The following is a 24,949-nucleotide window of genomic DNA, read 5'->3' as shown; positions in this document are numbered from 1 at the left end:
GTCAGAAACCGAAACTAAAATTAGTTCTAGACCTTTAAATAAGCTTTGATAATTACGTCATCGTTCAATATTATCAATAAGCAATCAGAAACTCCAAGGGGTGTGTGTGTTAAAGTAATTATTTGATCACGTGTTAATTTTATTATCTGTAGGACAAAACTAACCACCGACCGCAGGATGTACCTATAGAATTCTGTGAATGCTAAGTTGTTCTTCAAACTCTCTATCAAAAGTCTCTTACTCATAATTTGAATTGTGTTACAAGATCGAGGGTCGATGGTGAAATAATTACTCAAAATCGCCTATTATGCGTTTGAAAAGATGTACGCTGTGTTTAATGATATACCATATGTCCATGAATGAAGTTTTAGTAAAGTGTGTTATGCTTCCGTATAAACACAGTTGTTGTTTTATTTTTATTTTTCCATAAAAAATGCACGGGAGGAAGTACGACTAGAGGATTTAACTTTTCGCCTGGATTTCGCCTGGCTTACTACTAAACGAATGATTTTATTCTCTTCCTCTTACATTCAGACCATAGTACATAAATGTATTCGTTGAGGTAAAAAAAGATAAGAAAAGCAGTTTTCCACCTTTGACAAAATGCGTAGTGGAACAGTTCTTTGATGCACTGAAAAATATGATACTCCCACCTTAAGCACATTAAACGATAAGAAAGGATCTCGGAAAAGATAGTTTAAAATAAAATCATGGTACATTAGAGATAAACTCCAAAAACCGTCTTGCGATAATGTTTTTATATAAATTAATGTTGATCGATTAATAAAGAACGTTCTGCGACTGAAAAATGTTGCTTTAACCAGGATTATTCGACATGATAGAAAAAGTTTCTGTAAAATATGATTGAATGATGATAGATATGGTATAGGAACAAAATGAAAAAAAAAATGTTTTGTGATCAGTGGCATGAAAAAGGTCTACCGTTGAAATCGGACATGAGATTAATCGCTGTGCGATGCCGCTATAGACCACAGAAGCCTATTTAATTATCTGAAATGCTCGCTTTCGAGGTATGCCACGTTTTTAATGTTTTTTGTAAATACTCCTTTTTGCGCTGCCTCACCTCAGTTTATGATTGTCTTCAAAATCCTTTTAAATTATGGTATAATGGTTTAGGATTTGAGGAAATACTGATTACATATAATGATTATTCTTTAATGTAGGATCTGGATTAAATCAGGCGTTCATTGAGATCAAAGATATCGTGATTGCTCCAGAGTTAACACAAATAAGTTGCTTAAATCACTAATAAATTTGGTTCTCATATTTTGTTTGCTCACTTCGGGCCATTCCACACGAGTGGGAAAATATAATTCACGCAAAAATTGAAGATCATGTACGTAGGCCAAATAAAATCAGACCTGTACGGAACTGGTGCATTATGAATAGCAAACAACTGTTTTATGAATAAATTCAGGCCTATAGAACTTCGAAAGTGCCAAACAAAAGTAGCAAAACTATTCGCAAACAATACAACAAACTGGTCATGGAATCCATCCTGTAAAAGTCATTAAGAAGACATGACATATGTAACATCGTTCTTATAATACACTATGGAAAAGTGTGGAGATCCTAGTAATATACGATACTGTCATGCCATGGAGAAAATAAAATATTTATATATATATATTTATATATTTATTTATTTTATTTTCTCCATGGTCATGCGTACCGTATATGACGCACATCTTGACATGTGCGGAATTAACGCAATTGTGAGTCTCCAAAACATCGTTTTTGGAACAGGAAAGCTTAGACCTGTGTTAACTATCTATTTTGGTATAAAGCAACAATTTAAATAACACAGAGATGAATCTAAGGTTGTTCATTGCAAACCAAGATAGACACTACTAGATTTATTTAAAGCAAAATATGGGTTGTCATTATGGAAATATGGATCATTACTTTTTGCTAGTAAACATGATGTACCGTTACTCTTTGATTAAAAAAAAAACTATAAAAAAAACGTGCAATAACATGGAATGCCACACAAAATATATTAGAAAAATATAATAATAGGTCTATATAATATAACAGTCTTTGTTGATTGTTGTTAAAATGTGACCGTAAAAAGACATATTGTGCAAACATTTCTTAATTGGCCCTACTTAAGTTATCATGATTGTAATTGGTTTGCGTACATTAATAGTTGGCCTATCAGGCATTGCCAGCGGTAATGATTACGATATACAATTTTCAGAATAAGACCGTTAAAGAAACATTGCATGCAACAGGTATTATCAGACAATCTGTAACGTGAATGAGGAACTATCACTCGCATTAAGATCCGATTAATTACGATTGATTTGTATGTTTTTTTAATTAACCTGGATTTATATGAGGTTTATATAGTTATAATAATAAAAATATGACCACTTTGAACTAATTCGTGCAATACTTTTCCAGCCTAGTAGTAGTTTGTTCCGCTGTTTCCTTATTTAGGCTATATTTTTTATTTGTTGTTTTTGTGTCCAATTGCGTTTCCTGGTTGATTTTTTAACCTTTACTGCCCATTTCATTTGTTGTGAATCTTTTTTGTGTTTTGATATTTAAATTGAGTATTAAAAAGAATATAATGAATTCAATGTTAATAATAATAATAAGAATATTTATTAATTTTAATGATAATTATTGTTGTGAATGATTTTTTTATGTTTTGACATTTAAATAGAGTAATGAAAAGAATATAATGAATCCAGTGTTAATATATTTAGATTATTTATAGATTTTAATGATAATTTTTGTAATATATTTAATTACTGTAATGAAAAGAAATTAATGAATTTAATGTTAATAATTATAATAGTTGTACATTTTAATGATTTTTGTTGTGATTTATTTAGGTGTTTGCCTGTCTCCGATGCTTTGTTTTAACCGGTTGTTTTAACCCCAATTGCTTTTAGTGTCTTTTATTCCTATTAATGTTTAGTTGTCCTCCACTTTTCCCCATTGTTCCTCTTGTTTTAATTGCATATGAGATTTTATTTTCTGTAGTTTCTTATTTGGTAATTTTTAATGTTCAACTTCAATTTGTACTGCATTAGATCAAATTGCAATAAAGTATTATCGTATCGTATCGTATCCCATGACTTTGTACTTCGTGTCTATTCACGAATATACAGCGTGATGTATCCGGTACTGCAACAAAAGTTTATGTTATAAAGTTCTACAAAAAAAAAAATACAAAACATTAATGTTTATGCTGTCGATGAGCATTTATTCTAGAACTTGCTAGCTTTTCCGCAAAATTGTGGCGATTTGTTTGGATTATTTGACAGTGAATATCGTTAGCACAGTATCCGCTTCAGTACTCTTACCAATGCATAATAAATATTTTAACCATTTTATGCCTATCATAAGATGATCTAAAAGCACACCGATGCATTAAACAGTTTTAATTTTTTTAAGTCGGCCACAATTAATCCGCTTAGCTTAAATCTTTCAAATGTACAGCATGTAATGAAAAGTAAACACGATTTTAATGTAAAGAGAGATTTGGCAATCTACAGACTGTGTGTTGTGTACATTCCGATTTGTCAGCAGCAGTGTTGGTCATTGACCAATAGGGCCTATTATTGTATATCTGTCAAGTTTTTTAAGTAGGGCCTAACTGAAAATTCAAGAAATAGGCTCCAGTATTTTGTTGTAAACAGGGGAAGTACCTCAAAGCATGGAGGAGTAAGTTCTTATATAATAGTCTGTGAATATTCAACTAAGTACCATGGCGCTTATAAAACTTGTCGAGGCTTTGAACATGCGCGGCACATCCATTATTTGAGACAGGCGCTTATTTCGAGTTCCGGCACATGACTTTTGTGTAGGCCTATTATGTAAAGGTAAAGGTAGGCCTAATGTCAACAAAATACTGTAGGCCTATATGTAATTAAATATGTTAGAAATTTAAGGGTATTGCAATGTCCGAGTAGTTAAATCGTCATTATTATTTATTCCACGTGAAATCGGTTGTTTGGTGCATCTCAACCTTGAGGTCGTGGTTCAATCTCTTGCAGTGTATTTCGCTTGTGTGCTTAAGCAAGGCACTTTACCTACGGTTGTCTCTCTCCACCCAAGAGTACAAGTAGGTACCTGGTAAACGTTATTAGCTTAAACTGAAATTCAGAGGTGATAAACATTCCTTGTCAATTATCGAATGTTCAACATTACCTTTGCATATAGATCCTACCGTTAAATTTCGGAAATATATATGTTTTGTTGACGTTAGGCCTACTTTTTTTAAATCATTGTTATTCTTGTAGCAATAGTAGTAGGCCGGAATCAAGCGTCAATCACAGCTTCCTCTAAATCTACTGAATTACAAATAGTACAGATTAATCGGTGTCTGAATTCATTCATTGTAAAAATATCCATAAAAATCCCACTCTTTTCACTATTGATGAGTCAACAGTCAACAAACCAAAATATAATGATAGTTGCAGATGACTTACGATAGAGTACCACAGCCTGAATCATCGCCCGGTGTTCGCAATGAATCATAACGCGTGGAAATTCACTCGTCACCATCAAAGTGTTGGCCAAAGCGATGAATCAAGACACCATGCGCATCAAAACCTGCGCGTATATCCACTTTCGTTATGCGCATGCCCTGTCCGCGCCCTCGGACGTGAATCATTGCTGAAGGGCTCTGTCTATAAGATGCCGCCTGGCAAAACTATTTTGATAATTTGTGAAATGTTAAATCGTTTCAAATAAAATTGGTGTGGCCACACGTCATCTTGTTCTGATGTGTTGTCAAAGAAAAAAAAAAAAAACTATAAAAACTATAGGCTTAGCACATGAGATAAGGTATGTCAAAATAACCTATCATCACATGTCGAATTTGTGCTTATAGAATTTTAATATTTTTTATATGGTCGTGTTTGTAATTTCTGTGTTTTTTACTTTTCTATCTAATGGTATGATTTTAATTTTTAATGTCAAATTTTGTAAATAATTCTCAATTCAGCTTTGTGTTGCCAAGAAATATATTTTTTTATGTGAATAAACTAGAATAAATAAATAAATGACGATGATAATGATGATGATAACAATAATAAGATATTGGTTAAGTAACAATTATTGTTGTGTCTTCTTAATAATGTAATAATAATAATAATAATAATAATAATAATAATAATAATAATAATAATAAAAGAGTGTGTGAGAGTTACCTTTCAGAGCTTCTTAGTTTTCTGTGCGATTAAAAATAATAATAATATTAATAATAATAACAAAATATTTCAATAATTTTCCTATGAAATTTCACATGTCTTTGTAATAAAAACATTACTAGTCCGTCTTACCTCAAATAGATTACAGTAAGTAGGCTGCTCAATTATTAATACAATAATTTATCTAAATATTTTGTTTAAGTTTTATGAGGTGTAGATAGGCGATGATACAACAATAGGTCCATGATACAACTGTTTTTGACAGTGTTTTCCACTCGACATTGTCACAATCGCTTACAATCATGTTACCGCTCCTCCAGTTCTTCTGAAATGACGTCATCACTCACTAACATCAAGTGACAAGATTATGAAATACTTGGATACTATTTGAAACTACTGACAATGTTATTAACATTCAGAACGCATGAGTAATAATAACTATAACGAGGTCACGTGATCGATCTAGCACGCCGCTCCATCAAGATATCTTATGATTTCGAAATCAACATTGCGCAAACGGGCCACCGAAGAGGCAGCGAATGGCACCGTACCACCTCCCTGGGTATAGAAACCTAATACACAAACAGAAATACAACATAATTAGGCCTATATACATCAAAGACATAAATATAATTTACATCAAGCGGTTGACGGAAACTATGGATACGGTCTAGAGTTCCAGCAGACGATGAATCAATACAAAATGATAGCATATGGATTATAGCATGACTACAGTATGTCAATGTTTGCCGACACTATTTTATTTATCGCGAAATGCATATGGTATGATATGGTTCATTCGGCAACAGTACTCGCATACTGTATCTTGACACATTCAGATCTGTGTTCCCTGATTCAGATTTAATTTGTAATCGCTTTAAAATCAGCGGCACACATCAATAATTTGATGGCGCATCTTTATACAAAGAAACATATACAGAACATAATAAATCGATCAATACAAACATTGAGCAATTGAAAAAAAAATCATAAACACTAAACACGTAAAATACAAAAAGTATAGTACATCAGTCAAAACAATTTCTTTAGGAGACAATAATATTTTGGTATGGGGCATTCATTGAATTATGAAATGCAGATCTTTTCTTCCAAGCCAAAGCGAGATATATTTTACAATATTGGTCAAAAATTTGTTCTGCTTCTTGATATTGGTGATTTTTATTTTCATTAGATAGGTTCAGGGTTATGAGTAACGTGAACAGTTAAGTCATCAAGGAGCAAATGAAGTTTAAGCTCTTTTGATCCGTTTTCGAAGCTATATCAAAGCTAATTGTAATCCGTTATTACAAAGATCATCCCTGGTTGTGTTGTTATTCTTGTGATTTTATAATGTTTTATTCGTACTAGGCCCTCTGGGGTGAAAAGTAACATTTTACTGAAGACGAAACCCAGAGTAAAGAACAAATAAAAAAAAATGAAAATAAATAAAAATAATTTTAAAAAATACCGTATATTACAATCATTGCTCTCAGTTGAGTTATTGATTTGTCTTGGTTTGTTTGTCTAGTGATTTGATGACTAGTGGATCTAGGCCTATTGATTTACTGATTTATTGATTTGCTGATTTACTTATTCACTTTTATCGATTTATTGATTTATTGGTTTATTGATTAATTTATTTATTGAATTACTAATTTTATTTTTGATTTATTGATTCATTTGTATTGATTTATTGATGTAGTAATTTGATTTGTTGACACATAGTCTCATTTATTGTTTAGTTTTCTACCAATCAGCAGAAGTCTCACCATCCAAACCATTTCCCTGTCTGGATTCTCTGCAGATCTCCTGAAGGCGACTGAAGCAACTGAATCGCAACAAACGTCGAGACATTCTCATCAAACAACAGCTCATTTCAGAATTATCCACGTGGTGTACCGCAAGCATTTATATATTATTGATTTGTTGATTTACTGATTTTCTTGATTTATTGATTTAATAATTCAATGATTTAATGATTTATTTTATTTGCTGACCTATTTATTATTTTGCTAGTTTAGCTTGCCTGCATGTTTGTTTTGGCATTGAAAAATTGATTCCTATAGTCTCACATCAAAATATAATGAATATCATAATATACCTCTGGTTAATTAACTTGTTTTATATTTACCCAATAATGTAAGATGCCAAGCCTCTAATGCGATAATGCGTCTTTTAGAAATACGTGTCTCCCAAATTAACAAACTCTTTCTTTATTATTCTAATTAGAAACTAATAAAACTGCTTTCGTGTACCTGTAGCCTATAAATATAGTATATCTTGAAAAATGGAATTGCTTAATTTGCATATTTTAATAATCTTCCCCTCGGTCGAGCAGTCTTTCCAATTAACGAATCTTAAAAATACAATTCCTATACAATAGTTTTTGCATTTACAGACCCTTAAATTTCTAGCAGCCTGGGGTTTTCATTATTAATCGCTTGTAAGTCATTGAAAATTGAAGCTTTCTTTTGTTCTGTGTCTTGATTACAGTTGATAATTTATGTGTTTTTTAATTGGGCAATTAAAATATATTTTAATTGTTAAGGTATTTTTACTAATTTAAAAAACAGTATATCTCAACACAAAGAGTATCCATGAACCATGCATGAACCTGGCACAATTGAATAACGATGCTTTATTTTCGTCATCTGAGTAACAACAAGTCAATTGTCATTGTTTTTCGTGTTTTCTACTTTAAGGCGTACCAGCAGACTTCGCCGTGGTCATGGTTATTTCTGCCATATTCACTGGCTTAATGAAATTGATTTTAATAATTATGACGTCTGTTTTTCTCGTAAAAAATAGTAGGGGGTTTCTCTTGCGTACGATAGTTGTAGAACGAGCGAGTCTTTGTTTACGGTATACTGCGGCAATCAAAACTATTTTCATCAGCTGTTTCATCCCACTGTGTATAACAAGTGTGTTACGAGATGCAGTTGCTTACCGGGGACACTTGACCGTTCCATTTGGCTAAGAAATTTCATGGTCACTTTTCAAAATAAAAAATAAATAAACTGCAATCACTTCTTTCAGTTGATTTAATTATTTGTTGTTTATTGGTCTGGTGAATTGATGGTTAGCGGATTTAGACCTACTGAGTTATTGATTTGCTGATTATTAATTTTTTTTTAATTTAATGATTTATTGATTAATTATTGTTTTATTGATTTATATTCATGACCAATTATCAAACTAAAACGTACATGAATGTATGTATATCCATGGATATATTGGGTTAGGGTGGGTGGGTGAGTATAAGTGGGTGTGGTGTGTAAATGGATAGATAAACAGATGGATGGATGGACTCGGAATGATGGATGATTGATGGATAGATGGATGGATGGATGGATGAGTGGGTGGGTGGTGGGTGGATGGATGGATGGATGGATAGATAATAACCGGGATAAATGGGTAGATAATGTGTGTGTGGGTGAGTGGGCGGATCGGATGAATTGTTGGATAAGGGGTGGGTGGGTTGGTGGATGGAATGGCTGGGAGTACATGAACGGTTAGATGAATGCAATGTATTAAAAAAAATGATTACCCCTTGGTAGGTTGTAGGCTGTTTCTACAACAAACTATAGGGTCTATATTCAGGAGACAAGATAATTTTTGTACGAATTTGTCTTTAAAAAATAAACAAATCGGAAAATATTCAAAAACGTGGATACAATGACATCCGAACCACGTGAGATGTCAACCGAATATGGGATCGATGTACATTAGCAAAATTACAGATTAATTTGCTGTCGGTTTGGCGCGTGTTATGTAAATTGGGGTACCAGTTGCATCACAGTCAGTCAAGCTCAGTGTTGTTTCGCAGGCAGAAGGATTATTGATTTATTCAGCATTTTCCAGTAGTACGGTACCGTACATCGCCGAAAAACAGAGTCGAACAGGAAAACGCATCATGCATTGCCAATGTTTAGAAGTACGTACTGTGCTAGTGCATGAAATTCAATTCACTCTGGAACACGATAAGGGGGTCCCAGCCAGAGCCAGCGGGTTCTCCCTATCAGTTATGACGTCAGGTAACTGCATTTTATTTGACACTCGATATTTCCTCCATGATGTGACATATAACCCGTGTTCGCGGGAGCACAAGCGATTCCTGGAAACGCTGATCGATTGTTGGAAATTCATAAATAACAAATAGGCCTATAGACTTTTAATAAGAGAGGTTCCAGAGTTTAAATTTTCCAAAAAGTACCAATTTTGAAAACGAAAAGGACGTAGTTCTAAATATTACTGAGAAGTAGGCCTACAGTATTAAAAATACTGCAGAGAAAGGACTAGTTTAGCATAGGTTTACATTTTAGCTGATGATCGAATTTGTATCTCCATGAAGATCTACCGTTTCCCAAAGCATTGTTGTTTTTCAGTATTTTGTCTATTGATTTATATTCTACCGTTAACTTCGTGGCAATCATTTTTTTTTTACAAAGGCTGTTTCTGTTTAACATGGAATATGTAGGTTGCTACAAGTAGTTTCCCGTGTAGAAGCTGATTGACAGTTCTTCGGGGATTTTTAGACACTAAAATCAATTAAATAAGTCTTTGAAACCCCTAAATTTATATAGTTTCCGAGAGCTTCGCCCCTGGACAACTTCTGAGAATGGTTGATGCCCGACCACGTCCACGTACGCTTTCTTCGGGATATTGAACTCCTCCCCTCATCGAAACCCCCGTCGGGCAAATCCATGCGCCACCCCTGTGACACGTTAAACCGATGTGTCTACACAAACGATGATTGTGCGATATGGGTTCCCATGCTAGCTAAGCCGTTGCCCTCTTTTTTTCTTATCTGGAAGTGGAACCTACCAACAATTGTTCCGGCATTGCTAAAAAATGTTCAGTAAGCCTATCACAAGAACATACAGTAATATCTATAGCTAAAACTATTGTAAGTAGCAATAGGCGTACTCTGTCTCTTATACACATCTTTATTATAAATAATATATTGCTTTTATATTTCTTCTTATCGTTACAGTACCGTTCATGGTCCTTATACCCTGTCTCTTATACACATCTGAAAATATGGCCTAGGCCTATGTAATATACCGTATCGTTAGTTCGGCATCTACGCACGAAGTAAGTTGCGAATAATAAATGCCTCGGCTATATACTTGAATATAAAATAAATAACTCGTGTTTTTTTTCGGAGAGGACCGCTTGAATAGGCCCACCATCAGACGAACCTGTACCGGTATTTGAATGGATTTTCCCATATTTTGCCGCCAAATCACAGAACCTGGCAGATCTCCAAACGATTAACAAATGAACTGAGGCTAAATGGTTATTAGTATTTTTTGGGCATTTCCTTTCAGATTCTGCATAGCAGCATTCCGCAGTTTAACTGCATTTCATTTTTACCCCATGTCAAGTGTGTTTTTGCTCTGATAATATTTCACCGGTTATCTAAAAAGTATAGCATATTTCTGTCGGCACGGTATGTTTTAGCGGGCTGAAGGATCACGTGTTTGTGTTGTAACTTGACAGCGCTGTGATTTATGTGATATGCGATGAGTCTGTCAACATATCTGACAACAGATACAGTAACTAACTGCGTTTTGTTATCGTGGTAGGGTCCGATTAATACTGTATTTCTCTGGTAAAGACCGGAAAAACCCCGAAAAACCTTTTGAATTTTTCATTTTAAAGTCATTAATAAATTACCAACCTCCAATTAAACAATGGTTAAACCGATTCCGTTTTTACCGAAATTTAATTATTGAATTAATGAAGGTGTTTAGCTCAATACATACAGTAGTAGGCCTATTAAATCGACGGTCTATACTGTAGGTATTTATGGTCTATACGGTACAGCAGGTACGGGATTTAGAGTCTACAGTAGGTATTTATAGTCTACAGCAAGTAGTTAGGGTATATACAGCAGGTAATTAGGGTCTATACAGTAGATTTTCAGGGTATATACAGCAGGTATATAGATACAGTACGGTAGGTATTTAGAGTTAACCGTACGTACAGTAGGTACGGTATTTAGGGTATTTACAGCAGGTATTTAAGATCTACACAGATATTAGGGTCTATTCAGCAGATATTTACCAAGATCTACACATTAGGGTCTATACAGTAGGCCTATGTATTTGGGTCTATACAGTAGGTATTCAGGGTCTAGCAGTAGGATCTGTACACAGTTACAGTACCGTATATGTGAGTGTGTATGTGATAGAGTAAAGGCCTGTTTATACTTCAACGATAACGATAAAAAGCTAAAAATCGATTGTTCATATAGAAAACAAAAGAACTAAGAGAAGTTTTCACACTAGGACGATTCGATAACGATTTTATAAAACAAAATATTTTCACAAATCAAATCAGATGACGTCATAATCATGGAAAAACGATAAAATCGTTGCTGGGACGTCTACTACGATTTTAATGTTTTTCCATGATCATGACGTCATCTGATTTGATTTGTCAAAATATGTTGTTATCGCATATCTGATAAATCCTTATCGAATCGTTCTAGTGTAGAATCTTCTCTTATTTCTTTTATTTTCTATAAGAAAAATTGCTTTTTAGCCTTTTTATCGTATAAATAGACCGTAAGCCTTTTTTAACGCAAGTCACTGTCAAAACATGTTTACAATTTTACGTGAGCTTACACCCCGTGAAGGTAGTCACCCTTGCCACTATTTTGAAAATGTAAATACTGTGAGCTCCCGTTCGTGGATTGGCTGATGCACTCTTGATATCCGTTCCCAAACAAATGAATAGATAAATTTTATCGTTGACTGTTGACTGTTTTCTCGTTTACTTTGTATTTTTATACTATAATATTACAGTGTTGTATTTATCCTTTCGCATATGTTATTGGCCAGGGGTAAATTTAGAGGTGTCCCGTGTTATATATTTTGGTATCTTTATTTCAAAAAACATTAAATCTGTACATAAAACAACAAATTGCAGTATAAACTGAATTGAATGTTGAGTAATTAGTAATTGTTTTTTAACAAGTTGTACAATTAAAAAGGTAAAGGTAAAGGTTGTCTATAGTCTCACTCCTGGTCAATATAGGCCTATATTTTAGGCCTATCTGTTGCAAATTTGAAATAAATAAATAAATAAATAAATGCAGAAACATGTATCGTTTATATCCAAACACACACCCATAACCCAAACTGTATAGAGGTTACCCGGTGACACATGAAAATGTTACTTAGCATATAAGGGCCTAGACCATAGCGTATATTCATAGGCAATGCAATTTCGGTCGCTGAAAATTATAACAGAGCTCGAGGACAAACGAAACCAAAGGGGAAGGGTTGTGGCCTATAGATAAAGTGTTTGAGAGGAAAGAGGAGAAACAAACTGAAACGCGAGCTCCCGCAGTCACTGTTTTATTAAAAGCGATGTCTTACGTTGTTTCCTGGAGAACGGTTCATTAATAGATTTATCTCATTTATCCGGCGTTGAATTAAAACTGCAGTTCAGTGGCCGATGCTGTCAGTTAATTTTCCGGTGTGCCAGGCTCGAAACTTCCGAGTGAATTCACATCTGGTTCCAGCAATAGGCCTATAATGAGCTGTACACAACTTAATTTTTACGAAGCATAATTTACCGGCTATAACTCGAATTTACCTATCTGTTGTTTAGGATTAGAGTGCGCCCTCACCATATCTATCTATCTATCTATCTATCTATCTATCTATCTATCTATCTATCTATCTATCTATCTATCTATCTATCTATCTATCTATCTATCTATCTATCTATTTATTTATCATGTAAGGGGCTAAGCACACCCGACATAAGAAGAGGCAACATGTCTAAATGAAGAATCATTTGTTTTACTTCCATGTGTAACAAATGTTCTTATAATTATCCATTTCCACATATATCATTACATTATCGTCCACGACAGGATCAACCACTATCCGCTGGCTAACAAGTTATTTATTTTCATTCGTCCGTTTCTCCCTACAGCCACCGGTCACGTACGAGGCTAATTTATACGATGGGTTTCTTCCAGAGATAAGGCACTCTCTTCCTGCTATATGGGGTATTACCGCTTTTGTGCACTAATATCCAGGGTAACGGGACATAGATTACCAGGACAAATTAATATCACGTGGTGGAATTACATTTTTTCGTCTTTAACAAATTGTCTTACTGTCTCATATACCGTGCACCAGACCACGTACCCATAACCTAACACGGGTTCATGGACCAATATTTAAAGAAATATGGGAATTGGTAGAATTTCTAAAATCGATTGACAAATTGAATCGACATTTTATTTTTTTTTTCCATGTTGATTAAAATATGATGTAGCAATGACGTGCATGCATACACGTCATTGCTGCATCATTATGTTAACCAATATGGAAAAAATAATAAAATGTCGATTCAATTTCTTAATTTTCAAACAAATCGTCCAAACGGTATCCTAAATATATTTCTTTCAGACAATTTGAAAAAAGGAACATAAATCTAGAACGACACTTAACTTATTCTTTCACCCCTCGTTTCTCTCTTTTTCAAATTAATTTCAAAGAATTCCTGCTGCTTTTTAAGTATGTGGTGGATTGCTTCCTCATCGGTTATCACCATCGAACGCTGGTGTCACGATCGGTCGGTAACCAAATACAAAACTGAAATTTTTGCAGTTTGTCTTTCAAACATTCTTTGTATTATATTTCACATTCACCAGATGTCTGTGTACCTAAAATGTAATCTAAATAGGCCAATGTGACTGGTTTAAATGGGGAAATGACAGTTGGGCTTGGCGTTAACTACCATCACTATACGGTACAGCACCGCTCGGCTCAGCTGCAAGTTGACAATTCAACAACTAATTTTAAGTTCAACTAACCAACCCAAACGCTTATAATGAGCCTTTCTATGTGCAGTACAGTTACATCCATGAACAGATAGCTGTGGCGGAGAAGGCGGCCTAGCCGCAACACCTCCCACAATCCCTATTTTTTTTTTTCAATTATAAAAAATGGAGAAAAAAAGGAATAATATATATAAAGTTAAGTCTGCAAGTGCCATTTCCGCCCAAAGGTGCCTTAATCATACATTTTCTTACCTCAGCCCCAAAATGGTTGGAACTGAGGTCTAGACCCCTATCTGGGAAAGTCCCTCCGTGGGCCTCCTTTTTCGAATTATTCTTTAATCAATTCCATATTAATACTTACGGTATCATGTATTTGTTTGTAATGAGGCGGTGTACAAAGTGTCAGTCAACAAGCCAGTTTCAAGTCATATTGAACATGGGTCTGTATTATTATAAATAATATATTGCTTTTATATTTCTTCTTATCGTTACAGTACCGTTCATGGTCCTTATACCTCCACTGGAATTCTGGTAATTTCCGATTCTATCAAACCACTATCGTTAAGTCGGCGTACCCTTGTCTCCGCTCTATAAAATATGGGTTTTAGAAAGCAATAACTTTGCTTCAATTACGCTCAGATTCGTTTTTATTTTTCTCGTTCTCAAAATCAAATTAATTTGGTCTCCTCTCACACATTTGTTAAGGAATCTATGAAAGTGAAAGTGAATTCTCATATTCAATGGTTTGTCTGCATTTAGCTGCATCAACATCGGATCCGAACCGAAATTCAGACCGCGCCGATGCGCTGAAAGACACCGTCCCTATTCTAAAGCTTTGTCTACACTATCAAATTAAAAAAAAAAATAAGCGTCACACATAAAATGTGATGGAACATAGAGTTGAACACGTTCAACTTTTTTTTTAAATACAATTTGATGATATGCGATATGACGTCATCGTACCCATATATGGGCACATCACATTTTTTTTTTTGTCGCATACAATTAGTGTGTAGACAAAGCTTTACACACGGTTCCGATTTTCTGATCGGTTCGGTAGGCTTTCCAATCCGAAAATTCGGGTTCGGTGTAAAGTGCACCTTTATCCTGCTATGCACACCTGTTTGGATAGTATACAAGCCGTTTTTAAGTTCTCCATCTGTGACTGGTCATTTTGTGGCGCGTATTTGGATGCGCTTGTTGAATTTCAGCGCTTTACAATAAGCCCTGTAGTTTCAACTGCGCTCTGATAAAGGCGGCTTATGAACAAGCAATCGTCACTTGCTATCAGCAGTTGCTTATACTGTCATTGCTGACCATCGTACCACAATTAATATCCCAATTAACGTTAAACACTAATTTTGAAATGCAAACGATCACATACCCTACCGTAACAAGATTCTGATAGAAACACTCTCCTCACCCCCACCCCACCCCTCCAGAATGCCTACCCGGTACTGTATGGGATTAACTGTATTAGATAAATAAGTCAATATTTTACTTTTATTTGTGTGAATTGCCGACACATGAAACGTCGTGGGTGGGTGCGAATGATTAGTAACTTTAATAACAATTCAAATGCGTATTAATAACCTATACGTTAATTCTAATGTCAACCCAACCTAAAAACTAAACAAATGAATAGTGACCCAGGGTTTCAATCAGAAGTTTTACGGTAGGTCGTATGATTTATTTGTTTATTATAGGCATATTATTTGACCTTCGACATAGGCATGCGCTGTTGAAACTAACGTGAGGACATATTTAGCATCAATCAGAATAGTCAGAACACGCACATAGAATGAAACATCTGAGATAGATTACCAAAATGCAAACACGATCATTTTATTGACAAAAGTCATTGGATTTTACACAAATGGAACCATAGTTTCATTATCTACACAAAAAAACGAAAATATAAAAAACACAGCAACCTGTATTGTTTGCCCTGTTTTGAAATAAAGTGGTTTATCAAAGCATTATAAACAATCTTCAAAATAGCTTACTAAATCTTATAAAAGAAGCTTATAGAAGCGCCACGTACGTCGTGTCATATAAAATGGAGAAAGAAGATTTGGATGGGAATGCACTAGAAAAATTGTAATTCGTTAAAATAAAATACAAATTGGTTTGGTATGGTAACTTGCATCGTATGTAAACTCTTAATCTGAGTTGTAGGAAATGGAACACATTGATCATTAATGTACTGGAATTCGTAATTACGCATGCGCGCATAGCCAAAATAAAACCACACTGACTCGTGTCAATGCCAACACTGGTTTAGAGCAGTCAAGGTAATGTCGGGTTTAAAGCACCTTTTATTGGTGAATAATAAATTATTTGGTTGTAATTAATATGTATTCTTCGACTGTTGAGTTGTTCAGATACAGTTCCTACCACAGTACGTTTCGCTAATTAAATTGTGGACAAGTCACGTGCGTACGCACGCATTGTACATGAGCAAAAGTGCGTCTGCGCACGATCGCATTTTTAGAAGCCATTATGTTAATTGTCTACATTACAGTACTGTGTGTTTCTATAAAGTTTTTTTTTTTTTTTCGTTTCAGTTGATAAAAATGTTCGAACCCTTGTGTGTCGATGGTGGGTTTACAAAATACGGTAGCTTAAATAAGTAGGCCTGGACTTATAAAGTAAGGAATATCAAAAAAAGTACTGTTCGCGTAGTAAATAGATTACCTTACTTTAAATTAAGAATTTAAGTGTAATGTTTATTTTTGAATGGAATGTATCTAATACATCTTTAAATTTCATATTTTTTTTACTTTTATTTTATTAAGAAAAAAAAACCCCTTTCAAAATCGATTTCCCCGCTATCATATACACAAATGTCAGACGATGACAATGCGTGGCATGAGTTGAATATCGTTCTGAGTCAAATAAACTCTTAAGAGTTCATAAAAAATCCCATATTTAAGAAAAATGAATCATATCATGCATTTACAGTAACTCCAAAGGAATGTTCATAATGTGTCGGTCGATGACGATTCGTCGTCTGCCGTTCACTTTCCCGCCTTGATACTGCCGCTTCTACCAACACGTCAAATTTACTCAAAGCATTTCCATTGTTGCATCTCGTTTCTTTGGCATATTCGTTATCTCGCGGATGTAAATTCAAATTATATTTTCCTGAAGGATGACACGTTTCATCTCGAATGTCTTTTCTGTTGTCAACATTTGATTGTTCAGTGTCCTTTCTGACCACGAGGTTCAAAGGCGTCTCGCACTCGTGCCTAAGGCGCCAATGACGCTGCGGATGACCATACACTAGCCCATAATAATGTGGTGGCATAATGGCAGGCATTGACAGACGCATTGTCCTTGCTGGCTGTGGCAAAAATTGGTAGAATGGATGTGGTGGCTCACGAGAGTCGTGACATAAGTAAGACGTTGGAGGTCTTTGAAGCTCACGATGTGGAAGAGGGCGGTGGATCGGTGATGGTGTTCTTCGTCGTGGAGGAAGCACAGTTTCCAGTTGCTGCGGGGGTGTATAAGGTGGTGTTACTGGATGGTAAGGGCGATCAACATGCGAGATAATTTCAGATTTTGTATCGTCGTCGTCAATGTCTTTTGTAGAATCGGTTTCACTCTCGGTGAGTCGTCTTTCAGACGATTCGTAACTGTCAGCTTCGGATATATCGTCCGTCTCCATTGGTTCCTCGCTGTTTTCAGATTCTTTACGTGCCTTAGATTTCGAAGAAGTCTTTCTAGAGATCGTAAATTTGTCAGGATCACGACCTTCTTTTCTAATCATTTCAGGAAGAATTCTCCGTCTGGCGTTGATAAACCAGTTGCAGACTTGCAAGATGGTAAGGTTGGCCATCTGGGCAAGTTGCATTTTTTCTTGATCATTTGGGTATGCGTTGTAGCGATGCTCATACAGCCAACCTTTCAAGATCTTTACAGCTTCTTTCGGAAGATTTCCTCTGCGTTTCTTTGCTGGTCTTTTTTCACTGGACTGGTTTGGCTTTCGGAACACGGACCCTATTGGCGCCGGTGGCTCAGCCTCGATTGACTTGGAACTCACTGTAAAAGGAAGAAATATACGCAATATTACTCAACTGCAGACATTAAAATTTGTTTAAAAAAAAAAAATAAAATCTGAATTTAGAGTATTTATCACAGGCATTATTTATTATAGGACTAATGAAAGTAAAGAAAATGTACAGCAAATTTTGAGAAGTTTTGAAGAATAAATAAATATGCGTTCGGTTCAACAATCCCTTGACCGGGACATATACACGGGGACGAGATATACGATTCGGTCAATATTGACCGATCTGCAATACAACAGAAGAAATGTAGGCCCCCTATTGTTGCACATCCTGTGCCCTTTGTGTCGCAAACACCGTGCGTTCATGTTCAAACTTTTGTTGAAGGCACTCAAGGTTCAATCAACAAGATACTTAGAACTGTCAATACGACATTCAGAAGAGGACTGACCACAAAGAATGACCCTGGAACAGCAAAGTACATACAAAAGTCGACTCAACAATGTCACACTCGGTGATTGGTAAAACATTTTAAAAAGGCAATCGATCAAAGTCTGTCAGAATACGATGGTCAACTAATTTGTAGTCCGAATTTAATAAAGCACACAAGGAAATACGCAAGGGATTAAATGAAAGCATAGGATATAATAGGCTTTCGAGGAACACCATATAAACTAGTTTTCTTGGAATAAAATGATAAACCCAGTGTGATCACTCTAATGAGTTTACAATGTAACTGCAGTTACCATATAGCCATACGCAATGGCCTTGAGTTTATAAATCAGAAATGTTTAAATTTAACCCCGTTAATCATTTAAAATAACTCCATTTATTTTTAAACAGCTATTAGAAAACTGATCGAATAAATTCTACGTTAGATTGCCTGGCCTACTAAACTGTCATTGTTCGGCAATTATCACCAATTAACATTAATTAACGAGTTTGTTTGTGGCAATAAACAACAAACACTTAAGTGTAGACGGCTGAATGATAATGATGACAACCGGCAATATCTTGATAAACATATAGCTCAATAGAACTATTCCCAATTGTGCGACAATTAAATAAATCCAAAATCACTACAGTGTACGGTAATTAATTTGGTATATTATAATATTAAGTCACTAAAGACAAAGGAATATAATATATACCTTTTCTATTAAACTGAATGATTTTTTTCTTTTTCTTTTTTACTTTTTTATTTATTATTTTTTTGCAGGTATGCCTATATTATGAGCATTTTTCAAAAGATGTGTGGGTTTCAAATCGAACTACAGTACCTGCATTTCCATTTTTTTAATCCAGTCGTATGGCTGCATTTTTTTTTTAGATAATATTGTTACAATCATATGCCTGTATTAAAATTATAGTAAACAAGAAAGCCACGGAACGCTGTCTGATTGGCTCGACTGAATGAGTACGTGGATGGGATGGGAAACCAGCACGTGCTGTGCTGGTCGGGTTTTCCGTTCTTTTACTTAGAACACAATGCAATACTCAAAATTAAAATAGCCATGGGGCAAATTCTAGTAGAAAATTAACCTTTAAAAACTCTAAAACGATATTAAAAAATCGTACATTTATACGAACATTGAATTGGGTTGAACAATGGTGTGTGTATAAATAATAAATCATAAACGGTAATGTCAACGATTTGGTGGTGGTAAATCTGTTTTACTGGTTAATGATTAAAAAATACGACCGTACTATAGTTCGCCACGTGGGGCGTCCGCGTATATGGCCGAGATCGTTCCTTCCAGACTTGTACGCCAAACTAATCAATAACGTCTATTATCAATATTGGCGATGACGCATGCTACTGCACGCGGTGTCTAGTTTTTACGATGAGAAGTCACCCAGTTGTCAGAAATCTACCAGAGTAAAATCAATTTCGGATCTGATGGTGTTGCAATAATTTGACAGGAGGAACGAGTGTTTTGTTAGCGTCTGTTCACACCATGATTTGAGTACAAACAAAGACTAATGCAATCTCCATCCATACCCGCACCCTTTCGTGAATTAGCTATTTGTATAATGATCTACACATTGCTGGTGATGAGTGAATGGTATAAACCATATGGTCTGTCTCTTATACACATCTAGATGTGTATAAGAGACAATATATATATATGTCTATAGGCCTATATATAATATATATATATATATCATAGTCCTATTATTATTATCATCATCATTATTATTATTATCATCATTAATATTATTATTATTAGGCCCCTAATAGTTTTATTACTATATTATTATTATTACTACTGTATTAGTAAATAGTCTTATGCTTTTTCACATTGTTGTATCCAGCCATGAAGTTTCCCCGTAGTGGGATGAATAAAGTATCCGCGTATCCTTGTAATCAAAGGCAGGCAAATTATCGGACAACGGCATTGAGATTTCAGTTACTAAATAGGCTATAGCTATCTAGGTCTACTACCTAATCATAGGCCTTAACCAATTTTAATTCTGGAGTAGTATAAATGTTTTTTAGGCCTATACATTACTAACGAAGAGGTTTCACTTATAAAAATTGAATGACGTCACCCATATACAAATCAAATTACCGCGATCATAACACGAAATTCATCGCCACGAATACTCGAGGTAATCAATGATTACCTTAATTACATCCATTAAACAATTAATAACTACATGCGCCTCTTAAAATTTAAATCGGATACTAATTGTATACGGGCAAATATAATTTAACAAATCAATAATGCTTTTAAAAAATGTTACGGAGTTGTCAAAAGTTTGTATAATCACAGAATAATAACTCATTGATTGAATATCGAAGAACCAGTCACCAGACTTGTCCACTCGCCGATTTTCGTTTCTTTGTTCAGGATTCCAACATGTTTAGCTTCTGTTTGAAGTTTGTACATAGGCCTGCGTTTCGGTTGTCATTCGAACAAAGAATTTTACCTCAGAAAGCCGGAAGATTCACCTATGAAAAGGGGCATTATCAACAGGTGGAACAGTAGACAAAGCCTCGACAGCGAAACAATTTACTTTCCGACGATTCATAGCGATTCTAATCCAATCGAAAGAAGAACACGAGTTGCGCTAACAAAGCAAATCGATAAGGTACTCTCTGGATCCTGGCTATAAAAGTGTTCTTGCTGTGACAATTAAAAAGGGACAGCCGGGCGGATGTGTAAATTCTTTGTCTGTGCTACTAGATTTGTGAGAGAGCTAACTTGCGTAGGGTGGATGGTAACGAAAATACTGGCCGGAAGAAAATGGGGACATGAGTTGGGGAAAGACAGCATGTACTGACGTTCTTTGATAACGAACTGTCGTGTCAAAACGCCCCTCCAGGGAATGTTAGAAGGTCGAGAATATTTCCTTCTCTAATGTTACCACTTCCCGTTTGCTGTTAAGAACCAATAAATTTTATTACAAGAGTAAGCCTACGCTGTCAGTAAATTAGTAAAATTTCAGGTTTTAAACAAAGGCTAAGCAAAAAACTCCCCTGTAATTAAATATTATTGTAGCCCGACCCAATGACATTTTCAAACATCGTAGGGCCTCTGTACACCCCAACACAAACCCATAAGCATAGTGTTACTGTAAACTTTCAAATCGGACGAGTAAATTAACGCTGCACGCGCCATTGACTTTTGATCAAAATTATCGTCTGCTAGTACTAAAATTTTGATTCAAACGATGCTAGAAATTGGCCAATCACAGCATCGTTTGACACGTTTTCTGTGTGCAGACGTTACAAATGACTGAACAAATTCTGACTATTGTTGATAATTCTTGACAGGTAATTTCAAATATTCGGGGTTTCTACCGTTTTATCACAATCATGTAATTTTTTTAAAGATATTATAAAGAGCCTACAAAAATACTATAAATATTAAAAGCTACAACGTACTCTCGAAATACACGCAAAACCCCCTTTGAGATTCACCAACCGAGTCTAATTGAGACACTTGCCTATTTTATTAAATCATTTAAGAAAATACCCTCGTGTATAGATTATACTGTAGAACTCCGAGTGGGATCATCCTTCAATCGAATTATATATGTCACTGTTTTCAAAAGAATCAAACATAGCCAACGTAAATAACAATATATTGTGTTTGTACAGAGTAATTTCAATGTGTCAAAACACACACATTTCAGTAATCGTTTTAATAAACAAGAATAAACTGCAAGCGCAGTTAAACTTAAAGATACTGCATTTATCTTGTCCGAAAGAAGCAGATACGATCGATGTTGCCTTTGTTTGGAGTTTGCAATCTCCATCCATACCCGCACCCTTTCGTGAATTAGCTATTTGTATAATGATCTACATATTGCTGGTGATGAGTGAATGGTATAAACCATATGGTAGCGCAGTCAGTTTTCTCGTCAATCTATCCAGATTGTTCGAATGTCTAGCATTAATTATTACTAGTACGATCTCATTTATTTGTGGATCTATCCGCGTTGGCACTCACAATGAGCGGCGATCATATCGTTGTTCAGAATGCATTAGAGTAATGATGCACATTTTATTTTCAAGAGCGAATGGTAACATGTTTAAGCGTGGTGATGACAGCCCCATCATAAGCATGGTGTAAACACTGCTTAAGCTATGTATGTCTGAACATTTTAACATGGTTATGCCAGATTTAGAATGGAATATAATGTACAGTAAATAGGCCTACACAGAGCATGGGGGAAAATAAATTCTATGCAGGAGTTCAACTTAGCAGCGTACAGTAGGTATCTTTTGTGCGAAAATCCCAGGACAATTAGTACCATTGAGCTGGTTCATAATGCGAAACTAGGCTCATGATTAAGGATGATAAAGGCCCTCGAGCTGTAGTCGAATTTTTGTTTGAAGCGGCAAGGACACGTAGGTACTACTAATACAGTGATCAAATGTTTGCCCGCCTCGCCACCTATCGAGTAAACTAACTACATTTCTAGCATCTCAAGGTAAACCACTGTAACTTGTCAACCACCAAGAAATCAATGGAGATAAATCAAAAGGCAAACTAGTAAAACACGACGCTAGTGTAGTATACTAAAATAGTAAACATATACGACAGTCTTTTACATCCAATTAAACATATATTTATTTTTTTTTTAAAGTAGGCCTTCATACATCATTCAATAGGCCTCTTATATAAGTGGAACATAATACACAAAGACGAACAGAGAGTAACACCACTCCTGCCTATCACGTATAAGTAAAATCTAAATTCCATTACGTAATTTGAATTTAAATTAAACATTATTGGTATGGTATTCTTGAAACAGCAAATGCCAAATTATTACAGTAGTTCATTTTAATTATCAATATCAGTCGGAGATCTGAGAATGACATAAATAAGTTCGAGTTGTACTGTAAGCTCAACAATAAATGACTAATAAACCATGCATTGTACATGCATGGAATCCTATAGCTTATAAACAAAGCGCATAGTACACACCACGATGTTTTGCATTATAACAGCGATAACATATTGAAGCGTCCGTCAATCTAATACTAATAATACTATACAGTATAGCACACGAGGAAACCGCATTCAAATGACAACGTGCAGTGCATCGAATATCAGACACAAAAATATACACACAAACCTACCTTTTCTTATCCTCATGACGATTTGTATTTCCCCAAAAAAATTACTTAGATTGTTTTCAGTAATGAACCTAGAAATTATCCAAGATTTCTGTCAATTACCGTTAACACACTCGACGTCTACGCGCTGTCAGTGAATGAATGAAGTATGCATTGCTCACGAGTCTATTATGACAGGAGCACATGTTGGCATCTAACATCCGGGCGTAAACTATGAATTACTGCTTGGATTGACCAATCAGCACTTTGGATTCACAAACAGTGATCATCTATTATTTTAGCAGTTACTATTGCATGTGATTCATCCAATGTACAGCGGTAAATTACCCGCTCTTCATGCTACTGTAATTGTAATAAATTATATACAAATACGAAACCACGCCAACTAGTGGTGTTGCCATTTTTTTTTTTTGACAATAAAGTCAAGTCAAATGAACGGACGTTATATAGCATTGCCTGCTCTTTCGGTCTCTATACACGATTGTCATTGTCTTAGCTTTTTTTTTTAATTTGAGGATAATTTCTGGTATATCACATGTTGTTATCCCAGTAGTATTTGTAAAACGTGACAGTAGTACATATTTGGTAGAACTATACTTGATCACAACACCAACAAATGATTACAATAATGAATGGGTGATGGACCAATGAATTAATTAATTGAATAATGAATGGATCAATAAATAAATAAAGGAATCGGTAATCAATGCCTATTATTATAGAAGTATTATTATTATTATTATTATATTTATTATTATTATTATTATTATTATTATTATTATTATTATTATTATCATCATCAAAAATAGGCTATACCATATCACACGTGAAATGAAAACATGTCATTAACTTTATGATGTACTTACCTGTATAATTATAAATTTAGGCCTAATACCTGTATAGTAGACTATTATTTGACCTAATTGCCAGCGACTCTAAGATCTGACTAATACTATGTACTGAGATGTGACCACACACATTATAGGCCGGCGTTACTCATCTGTCAAAATAACTATGATATTACTCACGCGCTGCAGCGCTCTGTCGATTGATGGTTGTGGTCAGGCAGGCTAGGCTTAGGCCTAGATTTTTAAGTTAGGGGAATCAAATGCAAAGAGGCACAGAGAAACCTGGTTCTCTTTTGGGGTGTCAAAGTTGCCAGTTTGAAGCTAAAATATTTTAACGATTGACACTTCCTCATTTTTTCCCCATGTTTTTCAAAATACTAGTTATAGACTTAATAGGCCAGTTCTCTCTCTTATTCTCATTTTTGGGGTTACCATAGACAAGTGTCGTAATTAATCTTTTCATTTATGACTGTTTTTATCAATTTTGTTAGCCCTGATAG

The 24,949-nt window shown here is 34.9% G+C and overlaps 1 protein-coding gene across 1 annotated transcript; it reads right to left on the bottom strand.

Annotated features, from left to right (window-relative positions):
* Positions 1 to 15,818: 15,818 nt before the first annotated feature.
* On the bottom strand, positions 15,819 to 23,762 carry LOC117119821 (iroquois-class homeodomain protein irx-3-like). Its single transcript, XM_033264758.1, has 2 exons — positions 23,605 to 23,762; positions 15,819 to 18,042 (listed from the first exon to the last, which is right to left on the bottom strand). Exons 1-2 carry the CDS (start codon positions 23,618 to 23,620, stop codon positions 16,949 to 16,951), a joined length of 1,110 nt encoding a protein of 369 aa, XP_033120649.1. The 5' UTR covers positions 23,621 to 23,762; the 3' UTR covers positions 15,819 to 16,948.
* Positions 23,763 to 24,949: the final 1,187 nt, after the last annotated feature.

This window comes from Anneissia japonica, unplaced genomic scaffold, assembly GCF_011630105.1.
Source record: "Anneissia japonica isolate Jap-2015-1 unplaced genomic scaffold, ASM1163010v1 scaffold724_len3256291_cov202, whole genome shotgun sequence".
Lineage (NCBI taxonomy): Eukaryota > Metazoa > Echinodermata > Crinoidea > Comatulida > Comatulidae > Anneissia > Anneissia japonica.
Note: the sequence above shows the minus strand (reverse complement) of the source record. Positions and strands in the feature narration are given on the sequence as shown.